This window comes from Megachile rotundata, chromosome 2 (assembly GCF_050947335.1).
Source record: "Megachile rotundata isolate GNS110a chromosome 2, iyMegRotu1, whole genome shotgun sequence".
Lineage (NCBI taxonomy): Eukaryota > Metazoa > Arthropoda > Insecta > Hymenoptera > Megachilidae > Megachile > Megachile rotundata.
In genome coordinates this window covers 11,072,346-11,094,695 of record NC_134984.1, presented here as the reverse complement: position 1 = coordinate 11,094,695, position 22,350 = coordinate 11,072,346, and the positions used below count along the sequence as shown (strand labels likewise).

Genomic DNA, 22,350 nt, shown 5'->3' with positions numbered 1-22,350 from the left:
AACTTGCTCGAGGCACAACCTTCCTGAAAATCTGAACTGGCAGCACGTTAAACTTTTGGTACAACTGTCGTTTAGAACTGCTACCGCGTGTACGAGAAGTTGATTAGCTTTCTGATAGCAAACACTCTATGCTAAATTTTGAACAATGCCTTAATTCATATCCGAGTACAAAACTGTCAACCATTTTTAACGCGTCACACGCTGGCTTTTATTATTCGCTAACGCTTGTTGGGTTCTCCGGGTTATTTCGTTGGGGGTGGAAACGTTTTGGAATGGTTTCAGTAATTTATGGTCGTGCGGGTTAAATATGTGTATGTTTTATTATTGTGCATGAGTGATGTGACGTATAGATATATTAATGTTATGAAGTATTATCATTGCGAGTAATTTAGTTTCATGGTGTTGAAATATGTGAGTGTTTTGTTATTATACAACTTTGGGAATTGGGGATGTGGGAATTGGAGAATTGGGATTTGGGAATTTGGGGATTTGGGAATTTGGGGATTTGGGGATTTGAGAATTTGGGTATTTGAGAATTTGGGGATTTAGAAATTTGGGGATTTAGGAATTTGGGGATTTGGGAATTAGAGATTTGAGAATTTGGGGATTTGAGAATACGGGGCTTTGAGAATTTGGGGATTTGGGAATTTGGAAATTTAGGAATTCGGAAATTTAGGAATTGGGGATTTAGGAATTGGGGATTTGGGAATTGGGGATTTGGAAATTGGGGATTTGGGAATTGGAGATTTGGGAATTGGGGATTTGAGAATTGGGGATTTGGGAATTGGGGATTTGGAGATTTGGGGTTTTAAGAATTTGGGGATTTGGGAATTTGGAAATTTAGGAATTCGAGAATTTAGGAATTGGGGATTTAGGAATTGGGGATTTGGGAATTGGGGATTTGGAGATTTGGGAGTTTGGGGATTTGGGAATGTGTGGATTCGAGTATGTGAGGATTTGCGAATATGAGAATTAGGGAGTGTGAAGATTTGGGGATATGGGAATTTGAGACTATGAAGATTTGGGAATGTGAGTATTAGGGATTCTGGAATTGGGAATTTAGAAATTGGGGATTTGGGAATTGGTAATATAGAAATTTGGAAATTTGGAATTTGGAATTTGGATACTTGGAATTTTGAAATTGGAAACTTGTGAATTAGTGAATTTTGAACTTAGGAATTTGAAAATCTAAGGGCCAGAGATTTGGAAGTTTGGAAATCGGGTAATTTGTAAACTTGTAAATTTGATGACATAAGAGTCGATATTTCAAGAATTTGAAAAATTATTACTTAATAAGTATTTAATGATTTTAATTCCTGGAATTGTGAATGTGTTGAATGTTTAGAGTGACTTGTACATAAATAATATATTTTTATTGCAATCCTTTGTTTCATGTTTTTATTAGAATTCATATAAGCAATTCGAAAATGTAACATAGGTTATCATGTAGATAATATATGTACAATATGCAGTTTGATGAATGTCGATATAAATTTTCTTCTTCTACCACCATTTAAAAACGTCATTTTCGTAAATGACGAAAGTAACACCCAGATTATTTGTGAGGAACAATCTGAAAAGTGATATTACATTTCAAAATATGTATATGTGAGATTTTATTAAGGAAATACAATTAAAATGAAGATAATTGTTGGATTCCAAGTGATGGATATATGAAGACCAGAAATGCGAAATGTGTGATTAAGGGGAAGAAGCTGGGAAGCATTTGAGGAGAATATGCGAATATGTGGAAAAATGAGAAAATGGGGAAACTAATGGACGAGGTAGATCAAGAAACTGCGGCGCTGAAAATGGCGGGAAAATATGCCATTACATAGCGCCACTATAGTGGCTCACTCTACTGGCTCTCTCGCTCACCGTTTCTATTGAATGATCGTTTCATATGTTTTGATTCGCACTTTTTTGCCTTCCCCACGTTTTATAAGAGTATTAACAAATCCCACAAAAGTGCATTACATGTAAATAAAAGGTACCAAGTAGTTTAGGCACCGTGGAGCACCTCTTTGCACTGATACACGATATTGGAAACATTTGTAAATTACATATTTTGTGAATTTTCTAAAAAAATAAATTATCAAAGTTAAAGCATCTTTGGGAAAAATTATAATTGAATCATGAAAAACTTCATTCTAATGTACTCGCGTAGAGAACATTGTTACACATTGTAGTGCTGTACGCATAATTCGCGTCGAACTCGTATAGAGAAACCGCATAAAGTTCAGCTGCGTGGGAGGTTAAATTCATGTGAATTAAATTACACATTTATTTGTTATGAATTTTTTAATAAATACGAATAGTACATTTAAAATTTATATACCAATGCAAAATTTATACGGTAATATTTCATACCGTGGTATAAATTTTTTATACAAATAAAAAAGATAATAAAGCACGTTACTTCACACAAAAACGGTAGATAAATAATGAAGTAAAAGTTTGAATGAACACCGAGTGAATATTATAGATGTCTTCCTCCCGAAAAGTTGGACTAATTAACAAACTAGCGGCACCAGAAACTTTGCTAGCTTGCTATTTACTCCTGAGACAAGTGTACCAAAGTGCATCAAGTTCAATAACAAGTGATTCGTTAAACAGAACTACTTTCTGCAAACTGAATGCCAGATAACGCTGCCGTGAGAATTGTAATCAATAACAGAACCCTTAAAACACTATTTACTCTATGTAATATTTCACCGCAAAGTTTGCCTTCTTGTTAATATATTGTTCTCGCTAGGTTTTAATACAGTAACAGTAGCTTGAATACAATTTTCATCAAACATTCATCTTCATTTAAAGATGATGCAGTTTATGTTTCCATAAAAATATAACTCGAATATATTCTTTCAACTTAATTTAATAATTATAAGATATTAATTAATGAAGTTCGGGATGTGCTTAAAATGTTTTTTAATTTAAGAACTTTTAAAAGAATTTTTAATTAATTTAATTTAATTTAATTTAATTGAATCATTGATTGTGGAATTGATGTGTTAGATAATTTGTAATTGTTGAATGGCTGTTTTTACAGGGTTTGATAAAGTCCGCATAAATATTTCTAATTTCTATTTTTTTAATTAGGGAATTTTTTCAATAATAAATACTCAATGATATAAAAATAAAAGTTTGAGTGACTCTTGGCATAAAATCTATTTTTGTGAAAATTGAATCTTACAATTTAGGGAACTCAATTATAATAATTCATATTACGGGGCTTGATTGGGAACAGCTTTTACTGTTTCTTCTATTTGATGAATTAGGTTAAACAGAAATGTGGAAGTGCTCATTTGACTTTAAGATTGAATTTTACACCTTTAAAAATCGATCGAGCATGAATAAAGCATGTCGTAATTCTTGTCTTGGATTACTCTATAAAGCCATAAAGCTTCATTTAATCGATAAGTAATAGTTCCCGATATTTACTCTTAAGGTTACTCTACTAATTAACAAAATAAGATATAAAAAATAAAATTAAAAAAAATATAACAAAAATATAAAAAATAAAATATAAAATCTTTAATAATTCACATCATGCTGTGTCAATTTTCGCACTCATGATTTTTAATTTGATCTCGTGCCAATTAACAATTAACGTTTATTTCATGATCCAGTTTCATTTAATTAAAAGTTAAATGGCAGTTGTCAAATTCAATAATTTCCTCACTGAAAATTGGAGTCCACCAATTCAAACTTTAATTCAAAATTATCAAATTAAAGATTAAAAGTTTAATTTATTCGGGAGATTCTGTGATTAATTATTGATTTTCGTTAACCGAACTTTCTTTTGATTAAGAATGATTTAATTATCAATTCCATTACGTATAATCAGAAATTAAAATTGATTTCTTAATTATACTGTTGACGTAGAACCTAATTTTAGGTGATTACAATTTTATTAAACTGATAATTGCAAGTTTTGCAAATTAAGTACTGTAACTCTTTTAAATTGAGAGCTGTGATTGGCTCAAAGTGATGATTGCAATTTTACTGAACTGATAATTGCAATTTTAGTGAATTGATAATTGCAATTTTACTGAATTGATAATTGCAATTCTACTCAATTGATAATTGCAATTTTCCCAAATTGATAATTGCAATATGTCTGCATTGGTAACTACAATTTTTGCAGATTAATAATTACAATTTTCTGAAACTGGTAAATGAAAGTATTCAAAATTAATGATAGCAATCTTTCTAAATTGATAATTGTAATTTTCCTCTCATAATAATTGCAATTTTCCTAAGTTGATTGAAATTTCTCGGAATTGAGAAATAAAATTTTTCTAAATTGATATTTCCAATTTGCTCAATGTAACAAATGGAACTTTGCCAAATCAATAATTGCAATTTTCCGGAAATCAATAATTGCTATTTTCCTAAATTAATATTTGCCATTTTCCACATTGCTAACTTTCTACATTTGTAATTGCAATTTTCTAAAAATGAGTAAATGCAATCTTCCCAAAATTTGCAAACTTTCCAAGTTGAAAATTGCAATTATATTTAATCGTATTTGTAATTACTCTGCGATACTATAAGATGTACCCTAACTAAAAATGAGAAAAAAGGCGATACTAAAAAATTTCCACTACAAGCGACAAGTTGTCGATTAAGACATAAAATATTACCTAAAACGGTGACGTTCGTGATGAGCATTCTCGGGGGATGCGTGTTCACTTGACAGACGTACAATCCACGATCCTCTTTTCTTACCCCAGCAATCGCCAGCCTCCAATTATTTGGATATTGAAAGCTAACGCTGTACCTGGGATTGGAAATGTGAGTAGTGTTACCCAGAGTTAAAAGGGATGCCCAGTCCGCGTTGCGGCGTAACCACATGACCTACAATTATGACACAGGGTTCTACAATTGTGTACATGATACTGTAACAACGTGTGTGGTTAAAATACAGCCAGTTAAATGAAGGTGTATCAAGGGACGTTAAATATGTTCTATGTTACGCGTTTAGAAGAGTATGTCAGTTGACGCATTTGGGTTGAGCTTCGAGTCCTTTGAATAATTTATGGGATGTCAGTAAAAATTTTTGATTAGGGTAGCGTGTTGAGGTTTCGTGTGGATATATTAGTAAACCCTTTGCACTCGAAGGGTCGTAATTACTCAACACAATTACTATACAAGGGTAATAATTTAATTAAAGAGGTATTGTTACAATTTGAAGTTAGCATTTTAAGTGTAAATTTATGTATGTGCTGTATAAACATAGTGAAAAATATAATAGCAACAATTGATAAGCGAGAAATAATAACGTTCAAAGTATTCATCAAGTTTTTCAACTGAAAGATTTAGCAAAAGGTTAAGCTATTTAGCACTGACTGACTTTCTGACTGTCACATGTTTGATTGAGACTTAAATATCCATACAGAGCTAACTTCTGTGTTATTAAAAATTTCTTCACTTTTCTAATTCATGTCTCATTTCTAATTTAAGTAATTTATAATATCTCTTCATAATTTATGTTTAAATTTTAATTTAAGCAATTTGTAATATTTCTGTCTAATTTATGTCTAATATCAATTATAAATACCTGTTTCCCAGACAACATCGCAACACGACAATCGAGAAGAGCCGTGGCACCAAGATGTAACGCGACATTTTGGGATCCATTAATACCCTGACCTTCTGCATTCTCGAAATAAGGATCCCAGTCCGTTACTCGATGATGTCTCAATCGAGGAATACGAAGGGGTGGCAGATTGGCAATTATTTCCTCTGCAACAAATCCATGAATGCGTAATGAACATCTCATTATGCTAATACATATTGAATAGTAGCAATAACGTTTCAATCTATTTTGATTGAAACTGTGAAAGTACAATTCTGCATACAAAATAGTTTTTACCTTGTCAATTTACTTTACTGCCAACATTTTCTATTGATAGTGGTAATTTTATGGGAATTAATGTCACTGATATTAACGAGATTAATAAGTTTCGGATGAGGTGTGGATATGTGTAGAAATTTCAAATTCATAGGGTTAGAGATTTTTCTACTTTTGGATTTTGGAAAATTTGGGGATGTCAAGGCTTAGGATAGTTTAGGATTTTTGAATTTAGGAAGTTGAAAATTTGAGGATAAGGTTTAAGAAATTTTGGAATTTTTAAACTTGGGATTGGAAAGTTTAGGAATTTGGAAAATTGGAGAAATTGGAAATATGAAAATTGGGGAATTTGGAAATTTGAAAATTGGGGAAATTGGAAATTTGAAAATTGGGGGATTTGAAAATTCTAAAATTTGGAAATTGGGGGATTTGGAAATTCTAAAATTTGGAAATTAGGAGATTTGGAAATTGGGGGATTGGAAATTCTAAAATTTGGAAATTAGGAGATTTGGAAATTGGGGGATTGGAAATTCTAAAATTTGGAAATTAGGAGATTTGGAAATTGGGGGATTGGAAATTCTAAAATTTGGAAATTAGGAGATTTGGAAATTGGGGGATTGGAAATTCTAAAATTTGAAAAGTGGGAGATTTGGAAATTCTAAAATTTGAAAATTGGGGATTGGAAATTCTAAAATTTGAAAATTGGGGGATTGGAAATTCTAAAATTTGGAAATTAGGAGATTTGGAAATTCTAAAATTTGGAAATTGGGGGATTGGAAATTCTAAAATTTGAAAAGTGGGAGATTTGGAAATTCTAAAATTTGAAAATTGGGAGATTTGGAAATTCTAAAATTTGGAAATTGGGGGATTGGAAATTCTAAAATTTGGAAATTGGGAGATTTGGAAATTCTAAAATTTGAAAAGTGGGAGATTTGGAAATTCTAAAATTTGAAAAGTGGGAGATTTGGAAATTCTAAAATTTGGAAATTGGGGAATTTGGAAATTCTGAAAATTGAAAATTTAGAAATTTGAAGAATTTGAAGAATTTAATAATTCTAACTTGAAAAATTAATTATTAAATTAAAATCATATTATGTACTTTTGACTTTAATTCAATCTTCTTACACCTCTGAACAACCATTCCAATAAAATATAAAATTTCTACTCCCATATTGTTCTCCCTAAAAATGCATATTCATTTATGTACACCACTCTAAAACCCAGTAAAACATTTGTTAAATCTGTTGAATATTTTTCGAAGTATAACACCGTACATACAGAAAACTGTTAGTTCAGCACATGCTCTACCAAGGAATATTTTCGGTCTACAGCTTTCGTATATCGCGGAAACATTTTCGACTAAAAAGGTTTATTAACGCGTGAATTTGGGAGTTTAAAAAAAAACTATCAAAAATACTCGCTTCAAACGTTACAGAGTTGAGCGGGCAACTGTAGAGGAACCTTTCAGAAATTTTTTTCACCACTGAATCCAAGCGATTACCGCTTAAACACTGCAACTTTTTTTTTAATCTGAATTTACCGCTGAGCTTGCAGGAATAATAAATGGAGCCTTTAGAGCACTGTTGGAATGAATATTTTATTTAATTATACTGTTTTTGGTATTTTTGTGGTAATCTTTTGTTTTATCGTAAAGATAAAAATTTTCATGAGAATGTAATGTAAAAATTGTTATACAAATTTTTGTAGATTATTTTTATGAAGATCTATTTGTAATAGGGTTGATTTAGTAAGATATTTATTTTGTGTTATGCATTTGTTTATTAACTTGTAAAGATAAATTAATTTACTATTTTTTAATTTGTGAAGATGAATCAACCTATGAATTATTAATGTGAGAAGTATAAATTAACATATCATTTTTTAATTTATCAAGATTAATTAACTTATCAATTATTAATTTGTAAGATGAATTAACTTATCATTTTTTAATTTGTGAAGATGAATCAACTTATGAATTATTAATGTGAGAAGTATAAATTAACATATCACTTTTTAATTTATCAAGATTAATTAACTTATCAATTATTAATTTGTGGAGTCGAATTAACTTATCATTTTTTAATTTGTGAAGATGAATCAATTTATGAATTATTAATGTGAGAAGTATAAATTAACATATCACTTTTTAATTTATCAAGATTATTTAACTTATCATTTATTAATTTGTAGATTTACATTTATGGATTAACATTTGTCAATTTATCAAGATAAATTAACTTATCATCTGAATTCTCACACCCCCACTAATTCTTTTTTGTGTGATTCATTCAAGCTTGCAAAAATATATATTTTTCTACTTTCAGAAGTGGTAATAAATAATACCAGAAATACAGATTTTCTTAATTTTGTCTTTTCAAAGAAAAAATATAAAATTGTAAACACAATTTAAAACAAAAAATCATCAAAGAGAAAAGATGATTCTAACAATTCCAACAGTAATAAACACAGTCAATTTATCAGTACATCAAAACATAAAAGTTGCATAATATACAACGCTTATGCAGCACAATCGCAATCCAGCGCAATGAAGGATTAATAATTTGCAGCTGGCGCAAATAGCTCTAAGGGTGCATTTGCATTTATAGGCACCACTGCACTATTTCTTCAAACATAATTTTTCGAATATATGAATATCTATCATTTCGAAATTTAAATGCGTAATTTTAATCGAAGCACTGTTGTGTGCGTTCTATAGATCTAGGTCATGATTAACCCGACCTCACCGTACGAGGATTAATAATTAATGTTTTAATGTGCCTTACTGCAAGTGTTCATTTTCACTCTAGCAATTAACATATTAATGCCTGTAGGTTCATTCATTTTTCATTATTTATTGCTGCACAACTGAGGAAAAGTGTTAACACGAAAATATGCATGTCGATCAACTGATTAACTGTCACTAATAGAAGTAAATCAGTTTCATGCCATTTAAGAAATAAATCAGTTTCACGTCATTTAAGAAATAAATCAGTTTCATGTCATCACAGAAATAAATCAGTTTAATGTCATTTAAGAAATAAATCAATTTAATGTCATTTAAGAAATAAATCAGTTTAATGTCATTTACGAAATAAATCAGTTTAATTGGGTAAATATTTAGAATCAAATAAGGAGAATAAAATTGAGAATAAAATAAAATCAATTTATATTTCTATAGTTCTATTTCTGATATTTTGTATGATATAATATTTTTCTTTATAGAGAAAAGAAAATGTCACATTATTTTCATTTAAGAATCATTAGGTGAATTAAACAAAATTAACCCCATTTTAACTTCAAGTTGTAATAAACAAAAATTAGTGCAAATATCAGTCAAATACTATTATAGTCTCAATATGACATTTTTTAAAAAACTAACCTTATTTTAATAATATAATGTAATAATATTTTAATCTTTTAAACAAAGACTAGAGCAAGTATGAAATAATTATGATGGCAGCCTTGCTATGACTTTTCTTAAAAATCTAACCTTATTTTAATATTTAAAGGTAATAAATAAAAACTAGAACATATGTTAGATAAATGTTATGGCAGCATCAATGATCTCCCACAAAAGATTACATCCTCAACAACTCAAAATTTATCTACCAGTCAAAAGTTACAGCTAATATAAATGGAAGGTAAAATTTCATAAAACGACTTTAAACATTTGTTACGCTGTGGTTATTTATTATAGTGTTCAGTTTTCGCTAACAGAAGTTACAACCCCGTATTAAGGGATCATTTCTAAGACAATACGATAATATAAAGTTTAGGATCTGATCTAAATTAGGAAACCTTCTGTACCAAAACGAAAGATATTTTTCCTGAGATTTCCTTTTATAGAATGCATTCGTTGCAATTTTGTTTGAACGAAACATCCATAAATCGCGGCACGAGCTTCCCCTTGTTCACTGATTATATCTTCTTAATGAAAGGAAGATAGTCGAAATGTACCGGGACATTGTACAAAACAGGAATAAAATACAACCCCGATTCTAATTCCCTTAAAGCTACAATTTTCGCTAAGATTTTCCTCTAAGCTGAGGACATCCATCTTGCACGACGACCTTGTAATAGGATTCTCACGGACGTGTCAGGTTTGTATAGGGAAAACACGAAAAACGCGAGCACAACGTTCAAGTAAATTGCACTCTCATTCCATGAATCATTCCACGATCGTTGATTTATCAGCCGCGACGTCATTTGTTAACAACACTATTTTCCGCGATATAAATCACTAAGGCGCTTTGTTTAAGCTATTAAAATATGCCTTGGTTCGATTTACATCAAGATTAGCTGTTCATTCGTGAAGCAGTTTATATTCTGGTTATACTTTGCAGATTCAGCTGTGTAATTTACTATGTTATTTATTACGAATTTTTAAATTATTGGTAATAATAATTAAATAGAAATGTGCATTATTGTTAACATATATCAGTATTACTTCTTTGGTTTAAGAATGAGATAGAAGACTTGATAGAAGGCTTTCACAAAGATTTCGTACACAAAAAATAAAGGTTGGTCATTATAAAAAATTGCTCTTATGAAATTGTTAATAGTAATAGTTTAACTACGATAAAAGCATTATTTACATTGCTTAATGGTCTTAAAATTGCAACATGTAATAGGAATATTATTAAGAGTGATTTAAAAATACTTATCAGAGTTTGAGGTTAGAAAATTTGATTTACTTTCAAGTAACATGTTTTATTATGTCAGACATATACCTATGGTTATTTCTATACGAAATTAGGTAATAGGATTTTTTGTAGTTTGTTAATTTTATAAAATTTCATACATTATTTATGGAATAAACGAATATAACAAACGAAATAAATTAGAAATAAATACTTTGGATAAATTTGAATTATCTTGTAAATATTATTATAGTATGTCACGTGACTCAGCAACAACAACGTTTATATAAAACAGTGATTCATATTGCTAGAATATGTAGAACCTATCTGAGGCAGTTGCAAGAAAATGGCGAGCTAAAATTAAAGCAATGGCCACTTCAGTCGCCATATGTCAATCTAATTTGGAATTCAAAGGTGAGCTGAGTAAAAGTAGATAGTCAAATATAGTGTTGCAGGATTTGTAGACGTATTTGGAACAATCTACAATTTAGGAAGATATAACAAACACAGTAAACATGCAAGCGTGTTAAAATTGGTTTTAACCGCCATTGTAAAAGTGGATGACCTATGCTGAGTTTAAATTTTATATAGAGTTCAATATATTTTTGTGATTAAAAATTGTAATCATAGTATGCATTCGGTAAATATTTATTTAAAGTAATATTAATGATCTTTGACAGTGTTAATTTAACTATAAAGTTGAACATGTGTGTTCAAAAATGGAGACACTATGTCATTGCTTTTTTCATAAAATTGTCATTTTTATTTTATGTGGTTAATTTGGAAAATATTATAGTTTTAAAATTACATTATTTTATTTTAGAGTATTTTTTAAAAAAGAAATACGTCCTTTTTACAATTTTAATTTACGAATTTATAATTTGCAGGGGTGTTTTATTTCACTTACACAAAACCTTGCTTTCATGATTTTTTAATTAGATTAATTAATTATTTTTACCGCAGCTAGTAACTTATAATTAAATACAGACACATAAAATATAACGTATGAAAATTTTGCATAATAAATCAAATTTTACATTTACTCTTCTAAAACATGGACATTGAAAATTAATTAATATAACAATTTTCAAGTCGTTGCCTACTGTCATTCAAAAAAGACACTCAAGACTGCAATTCATATAAAAAATCACACGATTGCAATTGAACCTAAATAATTTTAGAGAGACTGAAATTATTGATGATTTCAATACACACAATTTTCGATCTATACTCCTAGATATTAATTTATAAAATAAATATTTAAATATAAATTAATTTGTAATATAAATCTATGACGATATCCTTCTCTTTCGTTAACGTACCAAAAGTACAAATTACATATCAGAAAACCGTATGCAAAGTAAAGCTTCTGTACAAATTTTTGTCGGTCAAAATTAATTACTTCGTTTCTTTGCACGTTCCTTTTCGCGGTTACGAGTGCATGTATTTCGCAGAAGGAACTGTTGCTCTCACGACTTATTCTGCGCACTGGTAAACTCGCAAAACGAAGTTATTTATGTCCCTGAATACGGGTCTAATTTATGAAACTTAAGGGGGTTGAACGAGTAACGCGAAATTCCTAGCCGCGTCGCATATCATTGTCTCTTTAATTAAGATTCACGAGACACGTTGCACCTTCGATGAACTTCTTCGTTCATCCTTAACTTCTTTGGTATCACCTACGAATACGTGTTTAGTCCGATAGGAAAATATCATGGTAGCAATGATTATGCAAATCAACGGAGCGTTGTACGTGATTTCACTTATAGCCTTTCACCCTCGCGCGTAACACGCGACATTTACGTTCTTTGTCGACAAGATATGTTCAGAACCGACGGAAATTGCATTCTCCACTTTTCAGAGGTTCACTTTTTTGCAATATACTTTATATTTTCGTGTTGAACGACTGATTCAGAAAAAAATTTCCAATTTTTTTAATTTAAAAATTTATTTAGAATTGAACTCGCTTAAAATATTTTATGAATTTTTTGATATTTTACGTAATACTTTATCACATATTTCAGATGTTTTTAAATATTCTGCATGTTTCTTAAAATATTTCATATACTGCTTCCTTCGAAATGTAAAATTATATTACATTTCTTTTTTAGATATTTATTATTGTTTTAAGAGTTATAACATCTGTTTAAATATTTTACATAATATTTTTGTAAATATTCCTCACAATTTTGTTTATATTTCATACAATATATTTTAAATATTCCAAATAATATTTTTTTAAATATTTCCTAAATGATATTTAACCTAATAATCGAATATTTCAAATTCCTCTTAAAAGTACAATCGTCCCTGAAAATCAACCATTTTGTTGTTTGCATCGCACACACAAAGTTACGAATTTTTGGATATTCGCTTTGGAAACTTTTCGCACACATCCAGGAAATTTCCCAACCGTGTGTCCGTTCTGCAGCTATGACCGTTTCAACGCACGCGACGAATGCATTAGAAAGCAAAGCGTCGTTTTACATGTTCTACAACTTACGCGAAGTTTAATTACTGGTTCTTCATGACGTCGGTGGTTATGCAGATGAAAGCTTCGCGTTTCGCTCGACATTTCACCGCGTTTGTGAAAACATCTTGTTGATGGCTAAACCGTGCATACAAGAACCATGACTTATGACTTTTATGCTTTCAATTGCATCGGGACGAGGTTGGACTTATAACACCAGGAGGCACAATATTTCCTTTAATGGACTGTTTTTCGATTCGTCGAATTTTTGTATTTTAACACTTTTATGCTTAATGGATAAAGTGTGTATGCAAGAAACGTGACTTATGACTTTTATGCTTTCTATTGTATTGGACGAAGGGTTGGATTTATAAGATATGGTTTGAACGTTTCTTTTAATGCACTATTATTTAATAATAATTAATATATTTTTGGTAATCAGAATAATTTAAATGTTTGATCTAAATGAGACAAACTACATACGTGAAATTTATTCTATACTTTTTTTTAATAATTCAAACATAACTTTAAAATTACCAAAATTAATAGGTACATACATGTATAATAATATATGTATCACATATGAAAACTGCTATATATTTTCTAATGAAACGAACATAACTCTTTAACATTGATAAAGTTAAAATCTTGAAGAAACATATGGCACTGAAAATAAAGTAACATGTCAAACATTTATTTTGATGGACTATGTACTTGTATACATATGTAATAATATATGTATCACATATGAGAACTATTACACATTTTCTAATAAAACAAACATAACCTTTTTAACATTGATAAAGTTAAAATCTTGAAGAAACATATGGCACTGAAAACATAAGAAACATTTAATGTGAGGTACCACGACCTCGTATGCATACACATATGTATACGTAATAATATATGTACCATATATGAAGACAACTACATATTGTTTAATGAAACGAACATAACCTGATTAAAATTGCTAAAATTAAAATCCTAAAATAATATATGCCACAAAAAATAAAGTAAAATATCAAACATTCAATTTGAGGTACTAGGATCCTCAGATAATTCCCGAGTCGCCGATAAGAAAATATTATTGGGCAACGGAGCAAGTCAACACATTACTTTTCGAACTCGTAACAGGCTTCTTGCGAAAAGTCCATTGGGGTCAATCCCCGATCCTCTTTCGGTCATTGAGATCGAAATATCCAATATTTTCTTCCCTGCGACTATACACTGCAAAGAAATTCCATTTTCGACAGAAAGAAAATTGTTTGGGGTCGAAAGTATCCTTTTAAGTACGGTGAAATTGGAAAATTTGTCCGATTTTACCATTTTGCAAATTTCTGATTCGTGTATCGATGATCTTTGTGATCTTGTATTTTGAATGGGTTGTTCAATTTTTGTGCCGATGAATGATAATCGTGTGACAATAAAGAAAGGAACAATGGAAAATTAAAAAATGTTTATATATATTTTTTAAGTATGCATATTATCGTTTTAATTGTCGTATAAAAATAATTTCTTTTAGATAAAAATTTCTTGAGAATTTATGAAACTTATTACTATACAATAAAAATACACAAAAATATAATGTTTATTTTAAACTGAATTTTTTTGAAATATTTGTTAAAAATATTCGAAAATGTATTTTTCATCTAAATTTTAATTTTTCGTTTAAAAGCTTAATTCTTCAATAATTTAACAATTTTTAAATAATTCATAAATTACTCCCAAATTATTAATAACTTCATTCTTTCGAAGCTTATACTAATTATATTCTGTCCAAAGAAAATTATTTTAATTAAACTGTTATTTCACCCGTTCATTATTATCGGGTACCAAGTTAATTAAGGTTACTATGTACAGAAGTTGCTTCTGTTTAACTAATTATTTTACTATTTATTACTTTATTTTCTCTCTCTAATAATATCAGCAGCTCCTATCCCCATTTTATTTTAATTAAATTCCACTTTATACAGATATATCACTAACGTATATTTTATTTGCTAATTATGAACATTCGGACATTGGTTTATTAAATTCTAGTATACTTAAGAGCAATTAAATTCTCGTTTGTTACGCTATAGTAATTTTCGCGTAAATAAGTCAACCTAAGGTACAATAAAAGCAGTTTTAATGAGTGAACTGCATGTGATCACTTATTATATCTGCATTGTATTGAATATTTATTCACAGTAATTAATATGAAGAAATGATAGGTCTCCAAGAATATTTTTATAAGTACAAACATTGTTGAACATATAAGGTAATGGCCAAAAAAATGTTTAAAACAAAGTTCTTTGTTAAAAAAATAAAAACAGTCTTTATTTTATAAAGATTTTATGTAAGACATCTACTGAGTTTGTAAGTAAATCAATTTTCAAGTACAACATTGAGTAAATACAAGTTAAAGAATAATAATTATACTTGATTTTCAATATCATGACCTATAATTTATACATATAATTCATATTTACTGTACAAGAGTAAAATAAATTGGATTTCATAATTAATAAGGCATAAAGTTTCTAAACACAAGAAGCAAATTAGTAAAAGTATTAATATTGGAATAACAGTTCAAACAATTTCAGTTGAATAATTTCTCAATAAAAATCGATCACTACATTTATAATCAATAATGTTAATTAATATAAAGTAGTGGTTATACTTATTAATATACTCATGAAGGTAAATTTGTAAAAAGATATTAAATAATATGAACATAGAAGATTAGGATACATATCGTGTCGCAATTTTCAATTTTTAATTTTTTAATTATTAAGTTTCAATTTCTGGAAATGTGAAGCCATGACCCAAGTGTTTTGTGCGCGGATTTCGTGGACTGTATCAGGTCAGGACAATAATCTCGCGATTTCTCGTCAATAAATCGATTTTCCAGCGATCGCAATTACAATTATCGGCTCTTTGTCCACGTGCATTTTTCCGCTAGGCTCGATATCCCACGAGTGGGCCGCTTTGTTCCGTCTTCCAAGGAAATTACCCATCCGTTGTTGATTCGATTGTGCCAGGGTACTCGGGGTTAACGGAGTAGAGAGCTAAATGTCTTCGGCAATGGGTGCACCCTTCACCCTCGTGCTTCCAGCCCCTTCTGCAGTTTAGTAAAGAAACTCGGTCGACGGCGAAACAATCCGTCGACTTGTACTTTTGTTTTCGAAAAAGTTGACTTCCTTTAACACGATTTCTCCCTCTTCACTGTTCTGCAGGTCACATATTAGTTCGTTCATCTTCGAATTTCTGCGTTTGCAGATTCCTAGATTTATAAATTTCTGTGTCTTCAAGTTGCTAGAATTGGAAATCCTTAGATTTTTGCAGTAGTAAATTTTCAAATCTTAATTTCACCTTGATTTCTAATCCCCTCTGCAGATCAGCAAAAAGACTCGGTCGATGGTGAAACAGTTAGTCGACTTGTACTTTACTGCTTAAAAAAAATAACTTCTTATAAAACAATTTTTCCTCACTGTAAGTCATACATTAATTCCTTTATTCTGAAATTTCTATATCCACATATTACGGTATCCTTCAATCGCTAGTATCTCTAATTCCTAAATTTCCGTATCCATGCATCTCCAAATCTTAATTTCACCTTGGTGCTTTTAACTTCCTCTGCAGTTCAATAAAAAATAATGTTAACTCTTTTAAAAACGATTTGTCCCTTTTTATTGTTATGTAGGTCACACATTAATTCGTTCTCGAATTCCTAGATCCACAAATTACTATGTCCTTCAATTGCCAGAATCCAAATCCCTAGCATTCCGTAGCGGCATATCTCCAAATCTCAATTTCATCCTGATGCTCTCAACCCCTTCTGCAGTTTAGTGAAGAAATTCGGTCGACGGCGAAACAATCCATCGACTTGTACTTTTGTTCTCAAAAAAGTTAATTTCTTTCAACAGGATTTCTCTCGTTTTACTGTTTTGTAAATCGTACATTAATTTGATAGGGTGATTGTGTGACGAATTCATAGAACTTGAAGGTTTTAAGATCTTACAATTAGTCGTAATATTTAAGAACATTTAACTTATATTAATATTTAAGAATGAATTAATATATCACATTTTATGTAATGTCATAAATAATTTAGAAGCTCTTGATATACATGGCTCACTTCTTTTACTGTATCATAAAGAATACTCGTTTGATCGATTTCGCTCCAGTTAAACACTCTTCTCCTTTAATACTTTAAGTCATACTTCCATCCTTAACATCTTAGGCGCAATAGAATTTTACGCGGTGCTGCTATTCTATACGACAGAGTTCGACTCGAATTACGCGTTAACAGCGCTACAATGTGTGACAATGCCGCTCTCTACGCGAGTACATTGAAATGAAGTGTTTCATGATTAAATTATAATTTTTTCCCAAAAATACGATATGCTTTAACTTTGATAATTTACTTTTTTAGAAAATTCACAAAATATGTAATTTCCAAATGTTTCCAATATCGTGTATCAGTGCAAAGAGGTGCTCCATGGTGCCTAAACTAATTGGTACCTTTTATTTGCATGTAATGTACTTTTGTGGGATTTGTTAATACTCTTATGAAACGTGGTGAAGGCAAAAAAGTGCGAATCAAAACATATGAAACGATCATTCAATTGAAATTGTGAGCGAGTGAGCCAGTAGAGTCAGCCACTATAGTGGCGTTGTGTAATCTACGACATTCGCGAAAGCCACTATAATGGATCGTCGTGCTTGTGAGGTTCATTTACAATTGAAAATTTACAATTGAAAACAATATCTCTCAATGTTAAGTAAAAATGCTTAGAATAATTTATAGTTCGTGTAGGAACTAAAAATAGCGTGCGGTTGAATTTTGATTTGTATGTAAAGTTTTAATTGTATAAATACGTTTGTGACATATATAACAAGTGTAAACATAAGTACATATTTAGTATTGCCAAACAATCTGTTTAACCGAATCATCTTTTTCTTAATCTCTTTCTTAATTATGTTGTTTGTATATAATATTGTGTTGATCAAATTGTATAAATGATTTTTGAGGGTAAGTTTTGTAATTGTTTAATTTTTATGGTAAAAGTATCAGTATATTAGATAAATCAATGATATGGATTAGTTGCATAATCACTGGTTCTAACACAATTGTAAATAGATATCTCTTTAGGGTAATAACTATTTATCCCTTTGGGAAAATGCAATATGTGTGTTGGAAGGGAATCATTAATGGTGACATTCATGCACATTTAACTAATCTCTGCTTTAAGTTCTAGCATGAATACAAATTGTAAGCGGATATGTAAACATAAACTATAATTGTAAATTGTAATTTTTAATTGTACCTGTAAATTGTAATTGCAAATTATAATTTTAAATTAACATTGTAAATATGAATATTAAATTATGTATGCAGATATTATTTGAAAATTTTGATTAAAAGTTGTAGTTGCAAATTATGATAGGAAAATGTGATTGTAAATTGCAACTGTAAATATTAATTTTAAATTATGAATGCAAGCAATAGTTACAAACTATGATAGTAAACTGCAATTTTAAATAATAATTGTTAACAGTTATTGCAAATTATGACTGCAAATTATAATAATAAATTGTGTTTACAAATATTAATTATAAATTATAATTGCAAATATTATCTGCAAACTATAATAGCAAATTGTGATTGTAAATTATGATTATAATATATGACTATAAATTGCAATTAAAAATTGTAATTATACACAACAATTCTAAATCCCGATTACATATTATAATTACAGATATCAAATACAGAATCTATAACACATACTTCAAAACTAAAAAATATTTATTTTAATTTACATAACACATCCTACATACATGATATTAAACACGCAAACAATCCATCACAAGTGAAAATATCATCATATTCGAATATTAATGCAGGTCATCGAAAATAATCCCGTTTCGGAATAATCGTGTCTCCACCGATGCGAAGAAAATCAGATTTAGAAGCAGGTAGTGTTTAATGTCTTGATTTAAAACAATCGCGTATTCAAATGTAAACGTTAAACGAGCGTGAAATCATATCTGAAAGATAACGTTTGAAAACAATACTCCGCCGCATCAGACCGGAAGTACTTCTTAAGCCGGTTTTCACAGCAACCAAGGCGTTCAAAATTTTTAAAGGCACCAGATTAAACCAAGTACACAATGAGCGAGAATGAATGCACGCAGAGTGCATTCAAGATGAAACAAAAGTATGTAGGAATTTCAATTCTTAAAGCTGCTTTGATGAGAACAAATAAGAACAGTATTCAGGTTACTAAACAAGCGGAACGTAATGGAAAAATAAACTCGTATTTTCTTTCTAACGGTTAATAGGTTCTTACGATGGAAATATTATACCTACTTACACGATGGGGTAACAAGATATAATAAAAAGAGGTGTTGACTTACAAATCTTTAGTGAAAGGAAAATTGAGGTCTTTATTTTAATTGAAGACATAAATTTAAAGATATAAATATTTCTATTGAAGATATAAATTTTTGGTACATCAGGATGTAGTTGTTTGTCAAATAGTTTATTGCTTACTGTTATCAGAATTAGTATTTAGTATGAGAATAGTTATTGGAATTATTATTAACACTAGAACTAGCGACATTAAATGCTCGTTTATCGAAGAGTGAAAAATAAAATGAAACGGGAAATAAATAAATACTAAAGTATCAAGTAACTTATAGAACTAGTTTTTACTTCCACAAAATATGACAGACATTTCCATAAAATCACGATAATAAAATTTTGTAATGTAAATGAGATATCTGAAATCAGCCATTTTGACTGGTTGGTAATTCTAGTGTTAACATTTTCTATTTCAATGGTTATTAATAAAACTGTTTTGTGAGTAAAGTCCGTTTTAAAATTACCGCCAACAGAGAGAGTGGGAGGTTCAGAGTTATTATGGTCGGCCATTTGCTTTTAGTCAAATTCGCATTTGTTACCACTTGATACCTTCGCTATTTACGATAAGTGCTGCAGGGCCGAATTAAAATTTTATATTGGCGAATTTATCGTGGATCATATTTTCCAAAGTTTCAGGGTTCGAAAATTCTAAAATTTCAACCTTAAATTTCCAAATTACCGAAACATAAAATATTTGAAGTCTCAAAGTTTGAAAATTCAAAAGTCTTCATTCTGCAAAGCTTCAAACTACCAAAATTCTAAATTTGCAAAGTTTTAAAGTTTGAAAATTGAGAAATTCTAAAATTTCAAAATTCAAAATTTTCACAGTACTAAATTCCCTATAGAAATTGTGAAGTGCCATAATTTTAGACACTCAAAGATCAAAGATTCCAAAAGTTCAATAGTCTTAAGTCTTAAATTTCTAAAACAGAGAAATTGAGAAATCCCATAGATGAGAGTATAACACCAGCTTAGGTATTGTAATAATACTTGCTGTGAGTATATGATGATATCTACTGATGAGTGTTTAATACTAGCTTAGGTATTGTAATAACACCTATATGAGAGTATATGATGATACCTACTGATGAGTGTATAATACTAGCTTAGGTATTGTAATAATACCTACATGAGAGTATATGATGATATCTAGTGATGAGTGTATAATACTAGCTCAGATACTGTAATGATATCCATATGTGAGTATGTGATAATACCTACTGATGGCTGTATAATACTAGCTTAGGTGTTGTAATAATACATACATGAGAGTATATGATGATATCTAGTGATGAGTGTATAATACTAGCTTAGATACTGTAATTATATCTACATGTGAGTATGTGATAATACCTACTGATGAGTGTATAATACTAGCTTAGGTACTGTAATAATTCCCACATGTGAGCACGTGATAATACCTACTAATGAGTGTATAATACTAGTTTTGGTACAGTAATAATACTTACATGAGAGTATATGATGATATCTACTGATGAGTGTATAATACTAGCTTAGATACAGTAATAATACATACATGTGATATGTGATAATACCTACTGATGAGTGTATAATACTAGCTTATGTACTATAATATTTCCCACATGTGAGCATGTGATAATACCTACTGATGAGTATGTAATACTAGTTTTGGTACAGTAGTAATACTTACATGTAAGTATATGATAATACTTACTGATGAATGTATAATACTAGCTTATGTACTGTAATAATTCCCACATGTGAATATGTGATAATACCTACTGATGAGTGTATAATACTAGCTTAGGTACTGTAATAATATCCACTGAGGTAGTCCTACTTACAAGCGTACGGTAATATTTAGGACTATATGACAATACCCATTACTATGAAAATACCTACTTATGAGTAATAACAATGTCCACATATGAGTCTATGTATAATACCACCTCACGTAGCATCGTAATACCTTCCTTATATAGTACGATAGTTACTGATGTAATACGATAGTACTTACTTCTGTAATATGATAATACCCATTTCCAAGTATACGATAACACCAATCCAGTTCGATAATACCCATTTCCAAGTATACGATAACACCAATCCAGTTCGATAATACCCATTTCCAAGTATACGATAACACCAATCCAGTTCGATAATACCCACTTCCAATAGCAACTTACCACCTACTTCCGCGTGCACGATAATCCCAATAACTTCTTCCACTTCCCAATCAACCTACCATTTGTTCGACAACGTCGGACATCTTTCCAGCCGATGAACGGAATCATTAATTGGGTAGTTGGTGACAATTATAGAAGTTTTCACCGGGCAATGCAATACATCTCGTGACCGAAATTTCGACGTATTGTGACGTCACAATAACCCGTGAAATATTCGCTCGTGCAAATTACAAGATGGCCCGGTCCGAAAGAGCATTAATTAAGCTTCGGGTGTCCTTCGCGCATTCGAAAACTGGCGTACACGGGTGAAAAAGAGAGACGAAGTCACTGTACGGATCTTTCATTAGCGCTAATGGGAGGGCGGTTGTATTCGTGCTGAAAAATCCCCTCCGATGTGCAGCTATCTCTTTTTCCCAGCCGATTCCGAGAAATGATCGGGATTAAAACGTTCCAACGAAGCATTATCGATCGAAGTTATACCATCGATCGAACCGCGAACAGCTTGCATTTGCTGATTAGCACTGATTACTCTGCTTCAAGAATTTCGAACTGCGAAGATAAATTCGAGATACCACGAAGGAACAGAGATCTTGAGGTATCTTTTCATGTGATTGCTAGTCCATTTATTTATTCGCCTGCTGAATTTAGTGGTTTCAAACTTTATTATTTTGTATTTTTTTAGAGTGATCATTTATTATTTTTATTGTGTATAGTGGGTTTATTTGTAAATCTTAAAATCCGAAAATTTCAATGTTCTTAAAAATGGTTAAGTTTCAAAAATTGAAAATTTCATAATATTTTTA

At 30.1% G+C, this 22,350-nt stretch overlaps 1 protein-coding gene across 2 annotated transcripts in view; it reads right to left on the bottom strand.

Moving 5' to 3' along the window:
- The window catches only part of LOC100884038 (zwei Ig domain protein zig-8), a 168,134-nt gene that overhangs the window by 24,209 nt on the left and 121,575 nt on the right, over positions 1-22,350 (bottom strand). For both annotated transcript variants that reach the window (XM_003705637.3, XM_076540877.1), the window contains exons 3-4: positions 5,564-5,748; positions 4,647-4,860 (exon numbers count right to left, since the gene is read on the bottom strand). In XM_003705637.3, the coding sequence (XP_003705685.1) occupies positions 4,647-4,860; positions 5,564-5,748 (399 nt within the window). The remainder of the gene's footprint in view (positions 1-4,646; positions 4,861-5,563; positions 5,749-22,350) is intronic.